Raw genomic sequence first — 19,976 nt, forward strand, 5'->3', positions numbered from 1 at the left:
CAGGGCCCATTTTTTGCTCAACTTATCTATACTTCTATATCTATACTACTATTAAAAGAGCAAACTTTAATTCTCCTAAAACCACACAACAAAATGTATACGGAAGAACCAGAGACGTTAGATTAGTGAAAGTAAATCGCACCTAACAGTCTATATTACATCTAGAGTTTGTGACACAAAATAACACTCCAGATTAATTGTTCTGCCAGGCAGACGCCCACGTCTTGTCCCTCTCACAATCCACCTCGTCACGCAAAGAGGCCGCCGCACATCACGCGCCTAACAAAATCATCCCCTGCCGTGATTGCGCCCCCACTTCCTCCCTTTTACCGTGCTTCCCTTCTCCCCACGGACGCCATCCACGCCTCCGCCGTCGCCTCGCGCGACGGACGCCATATCTCCCCTATTTCCCTCTCTTCTCCACGGCCACGCCGCGTCGCCGGCCGAGCCCCGTTGCGGTCGCTGTGAGCCGCCTCCCCGCCCTGCCCCGTAGCCCGCCCCACACCCTAAGCTGCAGCAAAGATGCCCGAGCGAGGCGGGGGGATCGAGGCGTGCGGTTCGCGGTGACTGGCGGGCAGGGCTTCCTTGGCGCCGCCCAATGTCTGGAGCTGATCCACCGCGGCGCCCTGGAGGTCTGCTCCCTCGATCTGCAGGATTCCTCCTCCTGGACCCAGCAGCTCCTCGACGTCGGCATCCGCTTCTTCCAAGTTTCGTATTGGTTCATCTTGGTTCGAGCCATATAAGCCCGTGGATCGACCCAGCGGTGCTGGATCTGAAGCACCGGATAGGGAGATGCCCCTTCGTGTATGCCTAGATACCAAAGGCAGAGTATTATGACCTCTACCACGAGTTCGACGTGAAGATGCAGCACCCGGTCAGGGACGACCAGCTGCAGGTGTTCTCGGCGAGGTTCAACGAGGTCTTCCGCAAATGCCAATGCCCGGGCAATATCTGCTTCCTACATGGCATCTCAACGCATAATGGGAGGGTATATATTTTCTGGTGGAGACTTGCTGTTGGGTTGCCTGTGAATGAATCAATTAAGATGGAGTTTTGTTTTGTCTATTTCAGCTTTGTGTAGCGATGAGGTTCTCCGAAGGATCCATTGGGGATAGGATGGCTCGGCTTAAAGGTGGAAGGCTCCCTTTGTCAGATGTTTTAAGGTATGGTGGAAGGCTCCACATTTTTGTACATATTTGAGTTCTGAATACTGAATGTTGGTCGTATTATCAATTTATCATAAGAATGCATTTTTCTGCAGAGGCAAATATACCCATTTTTAGATGAAGAGTCACCTAAGCATGCAGTTTGCAACTTTGTACCAGTTATGTGTTGAACGTGTTGTTTGATATTAACTGGCATGTATCCTTTCTCACCTTACTGCAGACACATTATCCTGTTGACTTTTGAGAATGCTTATGATGCTCTGTTTAGAAGATGTTTTCTTGAGTAGTACTACATATTTTTATGGTTTCCTGTAACTTGCAGATATGGTGCCGATTTGCCGCTTGTGTGCTAGAACTACACTACATGGGAATATTTGTTCAGAATCTCCAGTCTTGTAATTTTCTCCTTGATGACAATGACCAGGAAGCATGGTTTCGTTTTATCCCATATATCAGTACATAAGTATGTTTAGCTTGGTGATTTGTCTATGGAAATTGGTGTTTTTTATCTACTGCATCTGTTTTGATCTTTACGAAATAGGCTTTCGCCCCACTATATAGATATAGCAACCTCCCGATACAATCTGTTTTGATCTTTTTAAAGCACATCCCTTAAATTGGTGAATTTTTCTGTTAATGTAGAACCAATTTTAGCAAATGATATTCTTTGTTACGAGTTAGCGGCAGTCTGCGATATATCCAGAAAGATGCTATGCATGTTTCTCTGTGTCTTATATCCTAACCTTCATTCTTCGATGACCAGTACAGCTGAACTTGTTAAGAACCTTTACAATTATCACATTTGTGATTTAACTTCCCTTTTTTTTAGCCTTTAGACAAGCTGAAACTGAGCATCAAAGTTTGGAATATTTTTACTGACAGCAACCAAGAGATGCCCAGGTCCCAAGATCTGATCAGGCGCAGGTTGTGTTGGCAAAAAGGACACCATCTTTGGCCTTTTCATCCTCTTGTTTCTTATATTTCCATGGAGAAGTCGAGTGTTAAGAGTTAACAGAAGTCAAGAACAAGCTCACCATCCATGATTTTTTAGGGTAAATATTTTGTAAGTAGTGACATCCTGGTTCTGCATTCAATCTACAATCATGAGTTCATTAAGTTCAGTTATGCGAGATTTGAATCAAGCCTTACATGATTTGCTCTTTTACTGATGGACTGATGAGGTCAGAGATGTATAACTGCCGTATTGATCCAAATGACAAGTATGGCAATGCTAACCTGCTTACCTAGAATTTTACCACATCCTAAGACTTGCAAATCTGTACAATAGGAATGGCTAGCTGTTTACGGTGACATGTTGTGGCATCTCTCACCATGTGTGCACATAGTGTTTAGGCATGATTATTGCATACTGTCGACAAGGGCGAGACGTTTTTCCTTAACTGTTTTTTTTTTTTTTTTGCTTACTGGTTGAGCTCGGTTTCAACTCTTACCTGAGTAGTTGATCGGCAAGCCTGATGCAGGTGTATTGAAATTATGCAGTTCCATTAGCTCTGTAGTTGTCCAGTATACTAACGAGGCCTACATATTTTGCTGATGCAAGTTGGAGGTGAACATGAACTCTAGCAATCCAAAATAGCAGATACAAAATAACTGCAGCTCAGGCCATGTAGTTCTACAACAACCAAGGAAGAAGTCCCTTTTTTTAAGCCAACCTCGGCCAAGGAATTTAAGCTTATATGGGTGCTCTGTGTTTTTCAGAGGTGCGTGTACTGAGAGCACCCACGATTCAGGCCAAAAAATCTAGACAAAGTGATAGCCCGTTGAAGGATGCTGATTGTGGCTATACAACTTCAACAACGTGCTTGCTACTCATGAGTGGCAAAGTATAACCTGCCACCATTTCTTAAATAAGCCCCTTCAAATTATGTATGCAGCATGCTGGGAAGAACTCATGACAAAGCCTTGTTTGTATGCTTGTCTTAATGTATTTTCATATTGGCTCGAGTGATGTACTCTTGCCCCCTACATGACACCGCCTTTGCAGTGTATTCTTGGTCGCGTGTTGCTCAATTAGGTTATTCTATTTTTCTTTTTCTTTTTTATTCACTGTTGTTGGCATGAATTTGCCCGTGCATTTGGTCCTATCATTGACAACAATTTAAACCTGTTAATCCAGGAAGGATATGCACATCATTAGTGCACCTTTATTTATTTTGAGTATAAATGAGTAGTTAATTTGCTAATTGAATTTGTTTTCTTGCGGGTATAGTCATCTCATTAGAAACGTCATTTGTGTGGCTTGGTCTTCCTAAATATTGTGTGGGTTTTTTCCTTTCCTGGTTTAGCTTTGCGAAACAATGATTATTTGAGCGTGTGATCTACTCATGCCTATTTACCTTATTGTATAGTTTGCCATTCTAGAACACTAGATCTTTCTCCACAGCTGAGATGTTGATATGACAAGTTTAATTCGTGTTTAATCTTTGCAGAACTAATTTTGCTTCCCATATAAGTCATACAAAAATGTTGAATTCCCTTCATTTTTGTTCACGGATGTCGCACCACAGGTGATGAGAGACTCAGGATGGGGGCAAAATGGTCTTGACCACCGGCAGACTCATCTATCGTCTCACCATCACTCCCACGGGCAGCGTTATAGTTGAGTCCAGCAATTCAGTTCTGAAGATAACATGTAGGCTGAACCGAAGAGGAATGGATTACAACATTTTTAAATATTTTTATTCACAATTGCATCTCTGTCATGTTCACATGGACAATGACTATACCTATTATAAGCCCTTCCAAGTTCACACGAGAAATTAGACATTCTGCATTCTTGACTATACGACTATGATCTTTTGGATTAGGATTTCCTTGTCCTCTTGAACTTCACATGACATAATCAAAAGATAAGTGATTGGGTTTATATTAAGCTTGACCATGAGAGATGTGGGGATCATCAGGCACTACATATATTTGTACCCCCCAACACACACACACACATCAAATTTCTGGAATCTAAATTTAGAATTCAATACTCACATGAATTTCATAGGCTGCTTTGATCAAGATGAGTAGATGACACAAGTACACGCTTAGTATTCCTCCATTCACAAATATAAGATGTTCTACCTTTTATATGAATCGGATGTAGATAGACACGTTTTAGTGTGCTTGTTCACTCATTTGAGTCCGTATGTAATTCATATTGAAATATCCAAATTATAGTATTTGTGAACTGAGGGAATAGTATGTAGTGAGCTTCATTTCACCCAGGAAAGCTTCCATTACATGAAAAATAATTATTTTTTCATAAGAATTTGGATATTCAATACTCACATGAATTGTATAGGTTGTTTTGCTCAAGACGTGCGTTGCACGTGCACGCTTACTAGTTATTAGCTACGCGCGGGTTGCTTCTCACTTCTACCGGCGGCAGGCTACATGGGCTAGGCTCCGTCTAGCTTAGCTTATAGGAGCTATATTTTTTGGGGTGTCTAAAAAAACTATATTTTTTGGGGGTTTCCTTTTTGCTAGTTACTGTAGTTTTATTGGTATTTTATAAATTATATTCATACGCTTAACAAATATGTATACCATTGAAGAAATGTTCACACATTTAATTTGTTCGTGCCATTTTGAAAAATATTCGCATCATTCAAAAAAAATCTTTCTTCCTACGTTTAAAAAATATTCATGACAATTCAATAGATGTTCTTGTTGGTAACAAAATTCACGCAATTTTTAAAAAAATGTTCATTACCAACGAAAAATTCTTCCTGCATTTAAAAAATGTTTCATATATTTTGAAATGTTCATCAACTATTTAAAAATTTGTTCAAACTTGTATTACAAAATATCCAACGTGTATCTGGAAAATGTTTAACATGTATTTGAAAAATGTTCAATATGTATCTAAAATTTTCAATGTGCATTTAAAATAGGGAAATAAAAATGAAAAGCATAATGCGAAATGAAAGAGAAAAATATAAAACTGAAAAAACGAACAAAAATGAAAAAGCAAAAGAAAAACAAAAAATAAATATTAAAAACACAGAAAATAAAAAGAAAAGGAAAACCAATAGAATCTTCCGAAACCGGTCCGCTACTATTTGTTACTGGGCTATGGCTTGTGTTTTAGCAATGTTTTAAACAGCGGGCTATGACATTTAGCGGCGACCCTTAAAAACAACTATAGCTGGGCTATAGCGGCAAATTGTACATGAAATCATTTAGCGGCAACACTCTCAAACAGCTATAGCGGGGCTATAGCCGGCTATTTAAAACTATGTGTTTTAGTCACCAGAGGCGAACACAATGTATAGCATTTACTACTATCTACTGTTTTTTTTTTTGAGGGAGGATTGGTTAGGAGCTTCTGGTGGGGTAGCAAGCAGGGAAAAATAAAGACCCATTGGGTATCATGGGACACCCTCACTATGACGAAGTACATGGGAGGATTGGGGTTTCGAGACTTTGAGATGTTTAGCTTGGCCTTGTTGGCTCGACAAGTGTGGAGAATTGTGCAAGCACCGGAGACCCTCAGTGCGAGAATTCTGAAATCTGTCTACTTTCCTGGATGTGAGTTGTGTGGTGCAGCAAATGATACATGGCGACATTCTTTACTTGACTGCATGATGTTGAGATGTGTATGGGCTCTTACGGATGAATCAGTCACGGAGCACATGAGCATGACAGACAGCCCGGACGCTAGGGAGTGGTTGTTCCATATGAAAGAAATTGTACCACATACGGATTTCATAAAGATGATCATCACGTTGTGGGCTATTTGGGTTGCTTTCCTTCTAACTATACATGGTTTTATTCCCAGGTACCTAGCAGATTTGGAGATTGCTAAAAACACCACACAGAAGCATGGCAAGGCAGCACATCGGAATGTGCAGGTACGGAAGTGGATACCACCGGCTGATGGCATGATCAAAATAAATGTGGACTCCGTTTTCCAAAAATAAATAAATGTGGACTGACGCATAACTAAAAACTGCAACAAAGGGGCGGCGCACGGTGTGCCGGGACGACCAGGGCATCTATCTTGCACCGATCGGCAACGCTGGAGGCCATGGCATGCCTAGAGGCGTTATCACTCGCAGCTGATCTGAACTTGAGTCGTTGCATTATCACGTGTGATGCCGAGGTGGTGGTCAAGCAAATCAATGAAGGAAGCATGTGTTTATACAGCCCTGTATTACAAGAGATCAAGCTTCGTTGGCGGGAGTTCGAAGAAGTTAGAATAATTCCTGAGGGTAGAGCATCCAACATGGAGGCTCATAATTCTTGTAAGAAGCGTTTGGTTGTTAGCTCATGGTCGCCACAGTTGGCTTATACAAGCAACATGATACTGTAATTGTACCTTATATTTTGAATCAATAAAGCGACCATGTTTCCCCTAAAAAAATCTACTAGAGAGTGGAATTTTTTTCTCTCGGGCTACATGGAACCTAAAATTTCCAAAAAAATGTAAAATTAATTATTAAGTTTTAAAAAACTGAAAATATAAAATCATGCACTTTTGTAGTGAATAGTACATGTACTAGAAATACGTGATTTTATTATTTTTGTGTAGCTCGCATATAAAAGTATTTCGTCATGAAACTTTGCAGAGTAGTATACAACCATATGTATATGTGCATTGGGTTTTCAGATTTTTTAAAACTAAAAGTTTTAATTTTAAAAAAATTCAAATTAAGGGCTCCATGCAGCTCGAGCTCCCTTAGCAATTTTCATATCAACCACTCCAATAAAATTGTGAGTGAGGCTGAATCTCAACCATCGATCCACCCGACCTAACAATTCAAAACTTTTGAATATTAAGAACCAACCAATTTTAGCACCCAATTATATCATATTCCCTGTGTCCCAAAATTCTTGTCTTAGATTTGTCTAGACACGTTTTGGTGTTAAATACATCCGTATCTAGACAAATATAAAACAGTAATTTTGGGACGGAGGTAACAGCTAATATCAATATTAGTGCAAATTATGTAATTAACATAGGTCTGAAATTAAAAAGGAATCAATATACCATCTAATATCGAAATGCAGTTATTTTGTACTTAATATACCATCTAATATGTAGAAAGGGGGATACTCGGATTGGCTTGACAGCCACAAATGAAAAGACGGGCACAGACTCGGTAGGACGGACCATAGTGTATGATATCTCAGTTATCTTATTTGTACCTATTTTGATTAAAAAAAACTTAAAGCTAACGTGAAGCTAACAGATCGGCTGAAACTGCTCAATCCACACTGCTCCCTTCTTCTTTGGAAGCAATGTAAGAGTACCACTTTTTAGCCTAAAACAACCGTGGTTTCCCGCTCAACAAATCATCAAACAATGACATCAAATCTCCTTCCTCTGTATAGTTGGAATGGTTGATTGATGTTGTATCTAGTGTAGTAAAAATTCAATGTCTATTAAAAAAATCTTCACTATGTATTTAAAAAATGTCAATATATATGTAAATAGAGAAAAAAAACTAAATGAAAAATATAAAACAAAATCAAAGCGAAAATAAAAAATTATAAAGAAAAGAATAAACCGGAAATGAAGAATAAATAAAAGAAAACCAAAAAAGTATAAGAAAAAGAAAAAGAAAAAGAAAAAGAAAAGCAACCAGAACCTTCCCAGAACCAGGTGGAAGGTTCCAAAACCGGTCCACTACTATTCCTTAATGGGCCACGGCCCGCCTTGAGTCACCAGAGGTGAGCACTATGTATAGAGTGGATATCTCTGGAAAAAAAATTGTCTCAAAAAAAATCTCTGGAAAAAAAGTATAGAGTGGATTTTTTGGTCTCGGGCTCCCTAAAGCCCGAAATTTTGAAAAATAATATGAGAATCATAAACCAATATGCACTTTCTGACATGAACCAATATTTGGTATAGCTTTTGCCATATTTTATTATCTCATAAATATGAGTTAGAAATAAAATACACAAATACTTGTAGATGTATGGTAGACATGTGTATTTTTTCATCATGAAATATGTTTTTACGTGAGCATTAAAAAAGTCATGTACTTTCATGTAGTAGTACATTTGCTAGAAATACGTGATTTTGTTATTTTTGTGTCGTTCGCATAAAAATGTATTTTGCCCATTCAACAAATCATCAAACAATGACATCAAGTCTCCTTCTCCGAGTAATGGCTGACTGATGTTGTATCTAGTGTAAATATGGTCATAATGCATGGTTGGGAGTTGAGCAATGAAGGTTGGGAGTTGGGGTGATGGATGTGCTTGTCGTATGGTGGGCTATCAGCTATATTGAACGCATCGAATGCATTGAAAAAGACATTTTTTCAAAAATAGATGCACGGGTAGTATGGTGCAAAAGAATCTCGCGCCTTCAACCCCTTGCTATAAGGCTGGTAATAATGGGCAAGAACATAAGCTAATAACTTACACACTTCCCTAAAATATGTTACTACCTCCATAGTGGGTAGGAACATCTATGTAGTGTCATGCAACGATGTATTTATTAGGTTATAGACTCATTGTTTCTTGGAGTGTGTGATGTTCCGGTAACTTAGCTAGTTACCAAAAGCACCTCTCTCTTCATTAAATATGTGCCACATAAGCAAAGTTGTATTGAAGTGTGTGATGTTACTCCTAAGTTCCTCCCCATTGTGACCAGCCTAACCGGACCCCATATCCGTTCCAAACGTCCAGACGGATTGCCGAGGCCTCCTTTGATTTGTAGGATTTTTGTAGGAATTCTATAAGATAGGATTTGCAAAGGAAAAAAAAAATCCTTTGAAGCCCTTTGGTTTGTAGGAATGGATTCCTATTCCTACGTAGGATAGGAATCAATCCTTCACGTTTTGCAGGAAAAAAAACATTAGCCTAGACTCAATGGAAAAAATCCTATCCTATGCACCAAATGACATATCTTTCTCTATAGGAATTGACATGTTGTCATCTCACTTCCTATGATTTTCCTATTCCTATAAAATTCCTATCCTATGAACCAAAGAAGGCCGGACGCAAGAACGCCATCGAACAGGTCTTCCTATAGCCGGCTCAAACGCTCGGACTGACTGACACTCTCCATATCCGGCCCAAATCTGGGGTGGATATGGGGACACCCGGACGCACCCGGACACGTCCGCCACGTCGGATCCGGCCCACACTGGCCCACCCGACCCCACAGAAAATGGACCCTCTCCGCACCTAAGGTCGAAACCCTAGCCATATTCCACTCCACTCCATTCCCCTCCATACCACTCCCTCTACCCACAAACTCCCTCTAGTGATCTCCTACCCTCTCCGACTTGGCGGGCAACGGATCCGAGTCATACACCTCTAGATCGTTGACCCCGAGCTCCTCCCACGCGGCCCTGAGGAGGAGATGACCGTTTGCCTTGTGCTCCGCTGCTCTCAGGAGAAGGCCGCTTGATAGCAGTGCTCAGATTCTTACCATCAGGAATCCATTGGGCCCGGCCAATGACGCATGGATCCGGCGCGAGGTGTGTCGCAGTTGCCTCATCAGAGGCAGTGCGGGCCGTCAGGCGTCCGAGCACGCCGGCGAATTCGCAGCGCTTTGTTGGCGCGTGCGAGGCGGAGGTGGGCGCGTGGGGGTCACCGAGGCAAATATGGCACGCCATGTACCCGTCGTGCGAGACAGCAAGCGCGGGAGGTGGCAGCAGCCCTCGCGACGGCGGGTGTTGGAGAGGCGGAGTCGCATTCTCGGGCGCCCCCGTGTGGTGCACGCCCACCTCAAGCGTCGCAACCGCGTCGTGGTGGACGTTGTCGGCTCCTCCCAAGACAGATCCATCGTCGATCTCATGTCCACCGACATCGTGAAAGTTACGAACTCCGATGAGGAATAGTAGGACATGGGACACGGCGGCGCCTTGAGTCCCGTGAGCCGGTCCGCGTCCCATGTCCTACTCCACCTCACTGGCGACCGGACCAAGACTTTGAGCGGCGCCGTCGGCTGAGCTATGTTTAGATTAGGTTTTACGTTGCATGTAATAATATGGATTTGGTGAGTTGGAAATAGTGTGTGTGGTTGTGGAGTCAACTTTTTTGTGTGTTGTTCATCACTGGGCGCCGTCCGCTGCGTGCGTGTGTGTGTGTGGGGGGGGGGGGGGGGGGGATTTGAGTATTGCGGTGTAGATAAAATGAAAAAGACCGCGAGTAAGAAAGAGAAAAACGTGTTAAGCGGAAACCGAGAGCCCCCTCACCCACGTACTAGTAGTTCGTCTTTTTTGATTAAAGCAAAGCTTTATTACGCAGACAGTTCGGGCGCGTCGCCCATTACATAGGATGCAACCTGGTCAGGTGCATAGTCCTCCCACTGGAAGGCTTCATTTTCAGTACAATTGTAACCAAACTTAGCAAGATGGTGTGCAGCATTATTAGCCTCCATACGACAAACCTGGATGGCACATTTGGAAAACCATAGTCTCTTTTACAGCTTTACATCTTCTAGTTATCTGTGCTATTGACCGCAGCTGCAAGGAGTTGTGAGTCAGTTTCTACAATTATGCGGATAGCTCCTAGTTCAGTTGCCAAGTCCAGAGCATGAACCATCGCCTGAAGTTGAGCTGCAAATGCGTCAGATACATGCATGGATCTTCCTGCTTTGCAAGCTATCACATGACCCCCGTAATCTCTCACAATCACACCCCACGCACCATCTTCACCACCCGGAGTGAAAAGCACCATCAATATTGATCTTCAGTGTACCCTCCTCTGGTGGTCTCCATTGGGAATCATTCTTGGTACTTCCTTTTTCAGTCTTCACCGCGACTGACAGGTATTCAGCATCTGTGGCAAAAGTCTGAAACATAATTTCATTTGGCTGCCATCTAGTTTTACCTTTCCAAACTCTGTTCCGATTATTCCACCAGTGCCACCAAAAATTGAATACCATGGCAACTTTGTCTACGTGTATCGTCCATAGGGCATCCGTAGCTGCATACACAGATGAACACTTGTCCGACTTTGTTCTCACCTCCTCTAAGCCCAGCATTTTTTTTTTGTCTTGGTGGTGGCAGCGGTAGAGGTACTGACCTCCTTACACCGTTGGCCACAAGAAAAGAGCTCAACTATGTTGTGATCGACAAGTTGGTCTCCGCGCCGTCCAGGAGCCGGATCGGACGGCCGAGATCGCCCCCGACACGTATCGGGCGCGAGCACGAGTCCCCTGGAGGAACGAACCTCCCCGCCCCGTCCGCCCATATAATCTAGCTTGTACCGCTCGGCTCGCATCGAATCGATCGCTCTTATCGCCTCGAACGTATCGAAGCCGAGGAGAGCCGCCGATCGACATGGGTCTCAAGGTAAGCACCCGATGCTTCCACACCTCCCCCTCTCTCGATCTCGTCTTCTGCCGCTCCTCGTCGCGATCCATGCCTTGGCCGGAGCCCCGTTTAGATTCCGGCTCCGGCGAATCCCGCCGTCGCCGTGCCGGTGCCCCGTCCGACGCGCACGATCCTGGGTTCCAGCTTCCTAGTGCTGTATCCCATGGATCTACCCGCTGTAGAGTTTATGAGCGAATATTCCGCGCCAGCCGTTTGATTACTGGTTTATGCGGTTCAGGAGGTTGTATCTGCATGGCCCTGCACTGCACAATTCCAGCTGAGCTTTGCTGTCTGAATCGGCCCCTTCAGATGTTTTGAAGATCACCGTCGTTGTTTTCAGGCTAATTTATCACTCCAGCATGCATCGAGCTGAATGATTAGTTAGATCCGTGAATATGTTGACGAAATCTGATTGACCTGCAACTTCAGGGATTTGTTAATGTCTGAATCTGCTGAGCTTCAGGGTTCAGATTTCACACTAGTACCTAGTAAACAGCTAAAGATTGGCCTCCATACATATGATTGCGAAACTCGGTTTACCCCCACAGTTTTGGGATTTGTTACCGTCTTCTGCCTCGAAACTACCGGTGAACTCGCCGGCGAGCCAAATTAGCAGCGGCCACTGTCAGTTACTTATATGCCGTGCTTGCCCGTTGATGTTGTCCAGGAGGAGTTTGAGGAGCACGCGGAGAAGGCCAAGACGCTGCCCGACACCACCACCAACGAGAGCAAGCTCTGCCTCTACGGCCTCTACAAGCAGGCCACCGTCGGCCCCGTCAACACCGGTATTACATCTCTCCATCTTCTTATTACTAGTCTTATTAGTAACAAGTAAATTATCAGGCCTGGTTTACTGTTGAAATACTTGAAGTTTCGCGCGTGTGTGTGCTGCATAAGCAGAGGACTGACTGTATAACTGGTTTGCCATGCTGCTGCTTATCATCTCTCAAGAGCGACTCTGTTTGATTGATCGTGCCTATGTGTATACGCTTAGAAGGGACAATTCGATGGAAAAGGAGAATACAGAGCCCCCATCTTAGGGCTTTAACTAGTCCAACCAAACCCAGGTGGTCACCCCTTCATTTCAAAACAAAAATGTGGTCACCAGGCCATGTGCCCAGATCCAGATGTGCATGCATGATTGATACCTCCCTGTGGATCTACATAGGGAACACAGCATGTGACACTGCTTGTCCTCCGATTAATCAACAATGCTACATACTTTTACTAACTAGTGCAGGATTTTCTTATCGTTGATTTTTCTTTTCAAACACACACACAAGTACATGGCATTTTGCATTAGAATCTTACCGTTGATTCGTCGCGCTCAGCCCAATTAACCGCTCTGTTCTCATCTCGCAGCCCGCCCCGGCGGCCTCTTTGATATGGCTGGCAAGGCCAAGTGGGATGCTTGGAAGGCCGTCGAAGGTAAACTCTACAAGTTCTTGATCACTTTTTCAAATCCATGAAAACCACCTTTACCGTCGTTCTTGAGCGAACACCACCAAACTTACGTTTGTGCAAATTCTGGCGGAACTCGATTTGCAGCCAAATCCAAGGAGGAGGCCATGGCTGACTACATCACCAAGGTGAAGCAGCTGCTGGAGGAGGCTGCCGCCGCATCTGCTTGATCCCAGGCCACAAAACCGCAATCGCTATTGTTATCCTGGTGGTGCAGCCATATGTGCCAGCAAACACAAATAAGTTTCAAGTACTAGTTGTTGTCAAGCTTATCGCCGTCGTGGGTGTAATTACGTTGAACAAGCCCTGTGATACATGAAAGTGCAATCTCAGTTTACACCATGATTGATTAATACTCCTACATGTCTTCTGTTGTTAAGATGTTTTTTTTTTCTTTGGGGAATCCCTGTTCCTGATAAATTCTTCTGAATTCTATCCTGTTTGTTGGTTCCACAACCAATGTTTTCGTAGCCCCGTAGTACCTGTTGCTGCTTGTTGTGCGGCTTCTCACCAAATATTACTGTAAAAGGATTTTCCAAATAGAGATTCCCTGCCTTGCCTGATTAATGATCTGATTCGTGAGGGTTTGTAGTTTGAATTCGCTAGACTGAGGGCAAATTATACTAGTTGTTAGGCCCCGCTTGGATTGGGTGTAAAATTAGTGTGCTCCCCGGTATTTAGCTCAAGTTTGAACTGAATACCGGTCATTACACAAAAATTTACATCCAATCCAAACAGCTTGCTGAATTACCGTCTGTAAGTTAATTTGGACGCTAGGTAAGCATTGTTCATCAGACACGGATGTAAGAAGGAAAAGCCAATGCTAGTTGCTACGGTAGCCTAAGGGTCCTCTCTCGCCTTTTGGCTTTAATTCCAGACCCTCATGCTCCCTCCCGTCAATGAACCATCGGTAAAATAAAAAGATTGCTTTAAGAATTGAGATTCAGTGCAGCTTGAAGCTAACTAAATGGTTGCTGGACATGTCTGCTCAGCCAAATCGCTCTACTGACTTAGTATTACCTTCAGAGGATTGAGTTGGACGAAACTGGAAGGTTAATTTGCAGGCTGTGAAAATACCTATGAAGAGAAAGATATTCCTATCTCTGTCAAATCATACACCATAGGAGGATCCCTTCTGCTGAGAGCAGCTCCTGGCCAAGAGATGACCAGGACGTACAGATCACCTGCACCTGCCTGCTGCATGACGTTGGACGGTTAGTTGGAGAATACTGGCCGCATTTTCTTCAACTGCCCAATAGTAGTAGTTCATACGGCAGGCTTTGGGCTAACAACGCAGATAGGGTGCAAAACAGGAGTTCGTATTCCTTCGCTCGCAAAGGGAAATTACAGATTTTGTAGCAAGTTTAGGCCTTCTTTGGTTCATAGGATTGAAAAATCATAGGAATAGCACTGCAAAAACAAAACTTGTTCAAGACTGACATGATTTGGTACAAATATGCTCGTGATGAATAATTGCTAGGCACCATTAGCTCTACCTTGTCACGCAGCCCATGCATCCAACTGTCCTCGACTGCAGGTTATAGCTCACCATATCGTACGAACAAACTCTGAAGCTCTTCAACTATGGACAGAAAATTCAGTGCATTACGCAAGTTGGTGATAGTGAGTGAATCAGGATTCTGGCGTTGCTGAGAAGCTGAGCAAGTGAGTCTCCCAGCTCCAAGATAGCATTTTCCATTGCATCGTCAGCAACAACCGCACCAAAATAACCATCATAATTCATTTACAAGATAAATTTATAACACACGACATAACCAGAAATTTGGAAACCAAAATAACTAGTAAGCTTTGTGTTGCCTACATGACATGCCTACTGCCACTAGATTAAAGGGGGCCTGTTTGGCCCATTTTAAGCTTTGGCCTATCAATTAAGTAACCTTAAGCAGTTAAGTCAGGACTCTGAATCAAACATGTACAGTAGCTTATTCGGGCTTAACATTAAACAGAACACCTGCCATGATAGAGCCAAAGCAAGTAAAGGACCTCTATTAAGCAGGAGATCATGACTTGTTAGTTTGGTTGCTCAAATAGCTTCAGGCTTATCTATAAGCTATCAGCCAGTAGATCACCTTACAGGATAAGCTTTGAGATTGAAAAAAAGAAACAGCCTTCATGGCGCTGTACTGAGCTACAATGAGAGCACTTATAGTGGTCGTTCTTCAGTTCTTTTTATTTTTGTTCACGGGAAACCTTCATGGCACTGCTAATAGTTTTCTACTCAATGAAAATGGCTCAGAAATTTGCCTGCAGACTTGCAGTGCCGGGTTACTTGGAACCACTCTGTTTTTTTTTGTTTTGAGAATACTTGGAACCACTCTGTTAAGGGGTATTCTGCAGGTGATCTCTTCGAAAAGCCAGTCAAGCAGCTTTGAAGCATGAGGTAAAACAACAATAAAAAAATCCATAAACATACAGGAGGTATTGCTCAGCAACAACAATTGGTCTGACATATAACGGTACTTCATGTGCATGCATGTCCGCTTAAACTGACAGAAGATATGAAACTGATATGTTCAGAAGATAAAATCACATAAGCTGCAGTTATGTTGGTCATATTTAAGGAGAGGAGATTTACAAAAAAAAAAATGGTTACTCAGTGTGTATGTAGTATGTGGTGTGATACTGAACCCATTGTAACCTGACAACGTTGATTGCCGCCTTGCCGGCATGTGCTGACCTGGGTAGTGGGTGCACCGGCTGGTAAAGAAGGGAGCAGAGACATGGTCACCATCTGAGGCGAGCTCCTTAACGAGGTACATGTCAGGATCCTAGTCCTCTGAACCTACCTGACCTGAAGAGTGGCACTGGAGATGTCGATTCAGTCAAGAAACGGTTCAGTTGGAAAGAGGCGACTGAGTGGAATCAGACGCCCACGGCTTAAATAACTGTCACAGTTAAATAGCCATTAAGCTCACTGAATTACCGTCTGCAGGTTGATTTGGACGCTAGGTATTTAAGCAGTGTTCATCAGCAATGCACCTAAGAAGGAAAAGCCAATGCCAGTCTCTACTGTAGCCTAGGGTCATTTCTCGCCTTTTGCCTTTCATTCTAGGCCCTTGTGCTCCATCTGTCAATGAACCTTGCGAGAAAAAAAAGAAAAATTGCTTTCAGAACTAAGTTCAGCGGAGCTTCATGGTTTACCGGATGGGCTTAGCTAGCAAATGGTTGCTGGACATGGCTACTCAGTCAAATTGCTATAGTGACGTAGTTATCTTCAGAGCGGTGAGTTGGATGAAACTGCAAGATTAATTTGCAGGCTGTAAAAATACATTCGAAGAGAAAGATCTTCCTATCTTTGACAAATAAATAATCGCGATAGGATCCCTTCTGCTGAAAGCAGCTGGTGGCTAAGCAATTTGTCAAGACTATACTACTCTACTGACGGTAGAATATGCAACTGAGGTTAATTCTATAGACAAGAAGTCTTACCTCGTGAAACCTCAAACCAGTCTCTGAATCAGTTGCTATGTACCCCTCTGGTCCAGCTTCAAGCCTACACTAGAAAACAGAACTTGCTCAAGACTTATGATTCAGTAGCAATATGCTCGTGATGAATAATTGCTAGGGAGTATTAGCTCTACCTTGCCACGCAGCGCAAACCAGGTGCTCATATAAGCCTGCTACTGCATGCAGTCACCCGCCATCGACTGCAGGTCACAGCTCATCATATCCTATGAACGAACTCTGAAACTCTTCAGTTGTGGGATAGAAAACTCAAAACATTATGCAAGTCGGTGATAAGTGAGTGAATCAGGATTCAGGCGTTGTTGAGAAGCTGAGCAAGCGGCTCCCAGCTCCAAGATAGCATTTCTAGTTAAATTGGCGCACAAAAGTACATTGCACCCTCAGCAATTACTGTACCAAAATAACCATCGTAGTTCATTTCAAAAGAGAAATATAGAAAACACGATACCACCAAAAGATTGGAAAACAAAGACTAGACAATACAACTAGTAAGCTTCAGGTTGCCTACATGACATGCCTACTGCCACAACATTATAATGGGGCCTGTTTGGCCCATTTTAAGCTTTGGCCTGTCAGTTAAGTAACCTTAAGCAGTTATGCCAGGACTCTGAACCAAACATCTAGCTTATTCGGGCTTAACATTAAAACAGAACACCCCGGTCAAAGCAAGTAAAGGGCCTCAATTAGGCAGGAACACATGACTTGTTCGTTCGGTTCCTCAAATAGCATCAGGCTTATCTATAAGCTATCAGCAAGTAGAGCACCTTACAGGATAAGCTTAGTGGATCACAAGCACTGAATAACACAAGGCAAGCCTACAACTAAGTTACTAGATCTTTAACTGACTAGTACACCAGCTTGTTTCAGGAATGAATGGAGTTTAGTTTAACATTAGAAAAAAGTAAAATATTCTCTTCGCTAGGTACAAACCTTCCAAAGAAGCAGACACTTCCATTGGGACAAACTGAACTATTGAACACCTAGAAGATTTCAAAGTTGATAGGAACAAACTTGGGTATCTACTTGCATAATAATGTATTCGACTATATGTGTCAGGACCCTGGACTATAACCCATGTATTATTTGACATAACATTTTTGGCTGGGGTATCAAGCAAACTAGTATAAATGCTGTTTGGCACCGTACTCACCCGACATGAGTGTCGTCAGCAACTGGACTTGGGTGATATTTGGAGAGAGAATGAATGACCCATGGGCCCTAACTGGTTGACATGGCAGCCGTGTGGTGAATACCAGCATTAAATCCAGTCAAATGGGCCAAAACCTAGCCGGGCTGAAAATGAATCTGTATTAAGAATACAGGATCCCAAACTGGACCATTGCAGGTTGAACTTTATCTGGGGAAGAATTTACGCTAAGACTTTTTGGACCAAGAAATATGCTACAGATGATTGCCACAACTCTGAATTGAAATGCCATAATAAATAAGTGGATGCAAGCTGGCACGTATGAAACAGCAAAGGTATATGGAATGTGTATTCATGTTTCAGAGTTTGCAATTTCAGCCATGGGCCATATACCTCCACTACAAATATTTTTCTGTAAATATCATAAAACTGAGATGAAGCAGCATGCGGTACTCCCATACTAGCAATCTAGCATTGCAAAAGCCATGGGGGGAAACGGCCGATTGCCGTGAGGTTTGCATCACAATCTAAAGAAGGCTGTTACTTCTAGCGTTTGACAGGTGAAACATTACAAACAGGCGACGGTTGAAGTTGTTCAACTACTGGAGTCCTCAAGCGCTGCTTTGTTCCAGATGTCAATTACGAATCCATAGCTAATGAGGCCATCTGTCTATTCAGTTCATTATCAGCCTTCTTCAGAAAAACATCCCAGCCGCTCCCTTCTCCCCAATCCGTCATATCATACGGCACTGCTGTCATTAATCCTGGCCTCACTGCACCTTGCTCCATTACCACTCTAAACTCCAGCTTGTCCTCTCCTCTCTTCTCATCCTCAAGCTCCTCCCATGTAAACATAAGCGGCAACGTATAGCCACCCCAAGGATTGAAATCAATCAGCTTCACCCGGCCATCTGCTCTGACATACACATCAAATGTGTAATTCTGAGAAGCAAACTGCGACTCAACAACTTCTTCGAAGAACTCCTCGATCTTCGGCTGCACCTCAGAACTCCACCCAGGCAACGATGGGTAGTAAGCAGATGTGTCCCTCTGCGACACGCCGACCAGCTTCCGTCCCCGCACGAAGCATCGGAACTCTGCCTCGGGGCGCAGGCCCGGGTACCACTTGCGGAGGGCGAGGTAGTACTGGAACCCATCGTCCACCCAACTATCATCGCCGCTTTCTTGTCCAACATCGTCTTCCGAAGCATCACTGTCGGCAGCAGCTTGCCTGCCTCCCTCATTGCGATCCTCAGTGGGAGGATCACTCAGAGAACCAGCACCACTGGTGCTCCCTCCGCCATTCGATGGAGCACCCGCCTGGTTGGCACCACTGCCCTGTCCGGCATTCCGTCGAACACCTTCCCTGGCGCACACGAAGTCCTGGCAGGACGGGCGCGCGGAGGAGAGGTCGTGCGCGACGCAGTCCGAGGAGCGGAGCAGCATGGCGACCTCGGCGAAGCAGGTGCAGCGGACGGTGCCGTCGGCGGACATGAAGGCGGCGTCCTTGGGCGCGCTCCAGTTGAGCTTGGGGAGCGCGGCGCCGCCGAGCTCGGCGATGGCCGCGTCGACCGCGGCCTCCAGCTCGGGGAAGGCGGGGAGGGGCGGGCTCTCGTCGTCGTCGTCGTCGTCGCAGACGGAGAAGAGGTCGGAGCTGTCGTCGTGGTCGACGGGGTCCGGGAGGTGGAGCGGCGGGAAGGGGGTGCGGCCGGAGGCGAGCGACGGGAGGAGGAATGGGGGAGGCCCTTCCGCGTCCTGGTGAGGGGCGTCGGGGACGGGGTGGGCGGGCTGGCCGGCGAGGTAGCGGAGGAAGGCGGCGGGGAGGGGGATGGTGACGGTGGGGACGGTGTGGCGGCGGAATGCCGGGTACCACTCCTGGATCTGGCAGCGGAGCAGCTCTACTAGCAGCATCTCACCGACTACTTGGCCACCTCGCTTGGGTTCGGCTTCGCCACCGTGCTTACGGCGGCGAGGGAGACGAGCGCCGCCGGTTGGCGCGAGAGAGACCGGTGAAGGTAAATCTTTTTTTTTTAGGGGAGGTGAAGCTTTGCGGTTTTTTAGGGATGAAAATAACTTTTATTCATCAAATACCACAATTTGTGGGATACAAGAAGGATCGTGGGAAAACTTTGCTAAGTTATGAGCATCATTATTAAACCGACGACCTTCATGCATGATCTTATTGTTAAAACTCTTGTCTCTGGCCCTAACTTCAGTGAGCCATAGATACCTCTATATTCCGGTTTATGTCATCAACTAAAATTACGGAGAGCTAGATCTTCTACCAGAGCATATGCTTCTCGACAAACAATTGACTCCAGAATAGCTGCATCATGAACTCGAGAAATCAACAGAGAAGAGCTTCCCAAATATGTGCCATTCTCATCCCGGCAAACGGCCACAGCCGAGCCTCTTGTGTGGTAT

At 44.3% G+C, this 19,976-nt stretch overlaps 3 protein-coding genes across 7 annotated transcripts; 2 read left to right on the forward strand and 1 right to left on the reverse strand.

Moving 5' to 3' along the window:
* Positions 1-258: 258 nt before the first annotated feature.
* LOC125512416 (protein KINASE OF THE OUTER CHLOROPLAST MEMBRANE 1) lies at positions 259-3,993 on the forward strand. 5 transcript variants are annotated; one of them, XR_015611481.1, is made up of 4 exons: positions 270-988; positions 1,072-1,163; positions 1,489-1,629; positions 2,049-3,993. XR_015611481.1 is itself a non-coding variant. In XM_048677518.2 (3 exons), the coding sequence occupies exons 1-3, from the start codon at positions 863-865 to the stop codon at positions 1,281-1,283; spliced, it is 240 nt and encodes a 79-aa protein (XP_048533475.2). In that variant the 5' UTR covers positions 259-862; the 3' UTR covers positions 1,284-1,482. The 5 variants fall into 5 exon arrangements, 2 of the variants coding, with proteins under 2 accessions (XP_048533475.2, XP_048533470.2); XR_015611482.1 differs by having other exon boundaries at positions 2,667-3,993; XR_007285387.2 differs by having other exon boundaries at positions 2,728-3,993.
* Positions 3,994-11,202: 7,209 nt separating this feature from the next.
* ACBP6 (acyl-CoA-binding protein 6) lies at positions 11,203-13,274 on the forward strand. The gene is made up of 4 exons (XM_087532711.1): positions 11,203-11,437; positions 12,126-12,243; positions 12,821-12,886; positions 13,007-13,274. Exons 1-4 carry the CDS (start codon positions 11,426-11,428, stop codon positions 13,087-13,089), a joined length of 279 nt encoding a protein of 92 aa, XP_087388837.1. The 5' UTR covers positions 11,203-11,425; the 3' UTR covers positions 13,090-13,274.
* Positions 13,275-17,876: 4,602 nt separating this feature from the next.
* On the reverse strand, positions 17,877-19,608 carry LOC147957276 (uncharacterized). The gene has a single exon (XM_087532710.1). It carries the CDS (start codon positions 19,461-19,463, stop codon positions 18,192-18,194), a length of 1,272 nt encoding a protein of 423 aa, XP_087388836.1. The 5' UTR covers positions 19,464-19,608; the 3' UTR covers positions 17,877-18,191.
* Positions 19,609-19,976: the final 368 nt, after the last annotated feature.

The sequence above is a fragment of the Triticum urartu genome, chromosome 7A (genome assembly GCF_056163025.1).
Source record: "Triticum urartu cultivar PI428250 chromosome 7A, HENAU_Tu73, whole genome shotgun sequence".
Lineage (NCBI taxonomy): Eukaryota > Viridiplantae > Streptophyta > Magnoliopsida > Poales > Poaceae > Triticum > Triticum urartu.

Bases quoted from the DNA above. Each gene is read 5' to 3' on its own strand.
- ACBP6 (XM_087532711.1), top strand. The intron at 12,244-12,820 runs GTATTACATCTC...CTCATCTCGCAG, and splicing joins CGTCGGCCCCGTCAACACCG to CCCGCCCCGGCGGCCTCTTT. The intron at 12,887-13,006 runs GTAAACTCTACA...CTCGATTTGCAG, and splicing joins TGCTTGGAAGGCCGTCGAAG to CCAAATCCAAGGAGGAGGCC.
- LOC147957276 (XM_087532710.1), bottom strand. From the start codon at position 19,463: ATGCTGCTAGTAGAGCTGCTCCGCTGCCAGATCCAGGAGTGGTACCCG.
- LOC125512416 (XM_048677513.2), top strand. From the start codon at position 863: ATGCAGCACCCGGTCAGGGACGACCAGCTGCAGGTGTTCTCGGCGAGG. The intron at 989-1,071 runs GTATATATTTTC...TGTCTATTTCAG, and splicing joins TCTCAACGCATAATGGGAGG to CTTTGTGTAGCGATGAGGTT. The intron at 1,164-1,488 runs GTATGGTGGAAG...TGTAACTTGCAG, and splicing joins CCTTTGTCAGATGTTTTAAG to ATATGGTGCCGATTTGCCGC.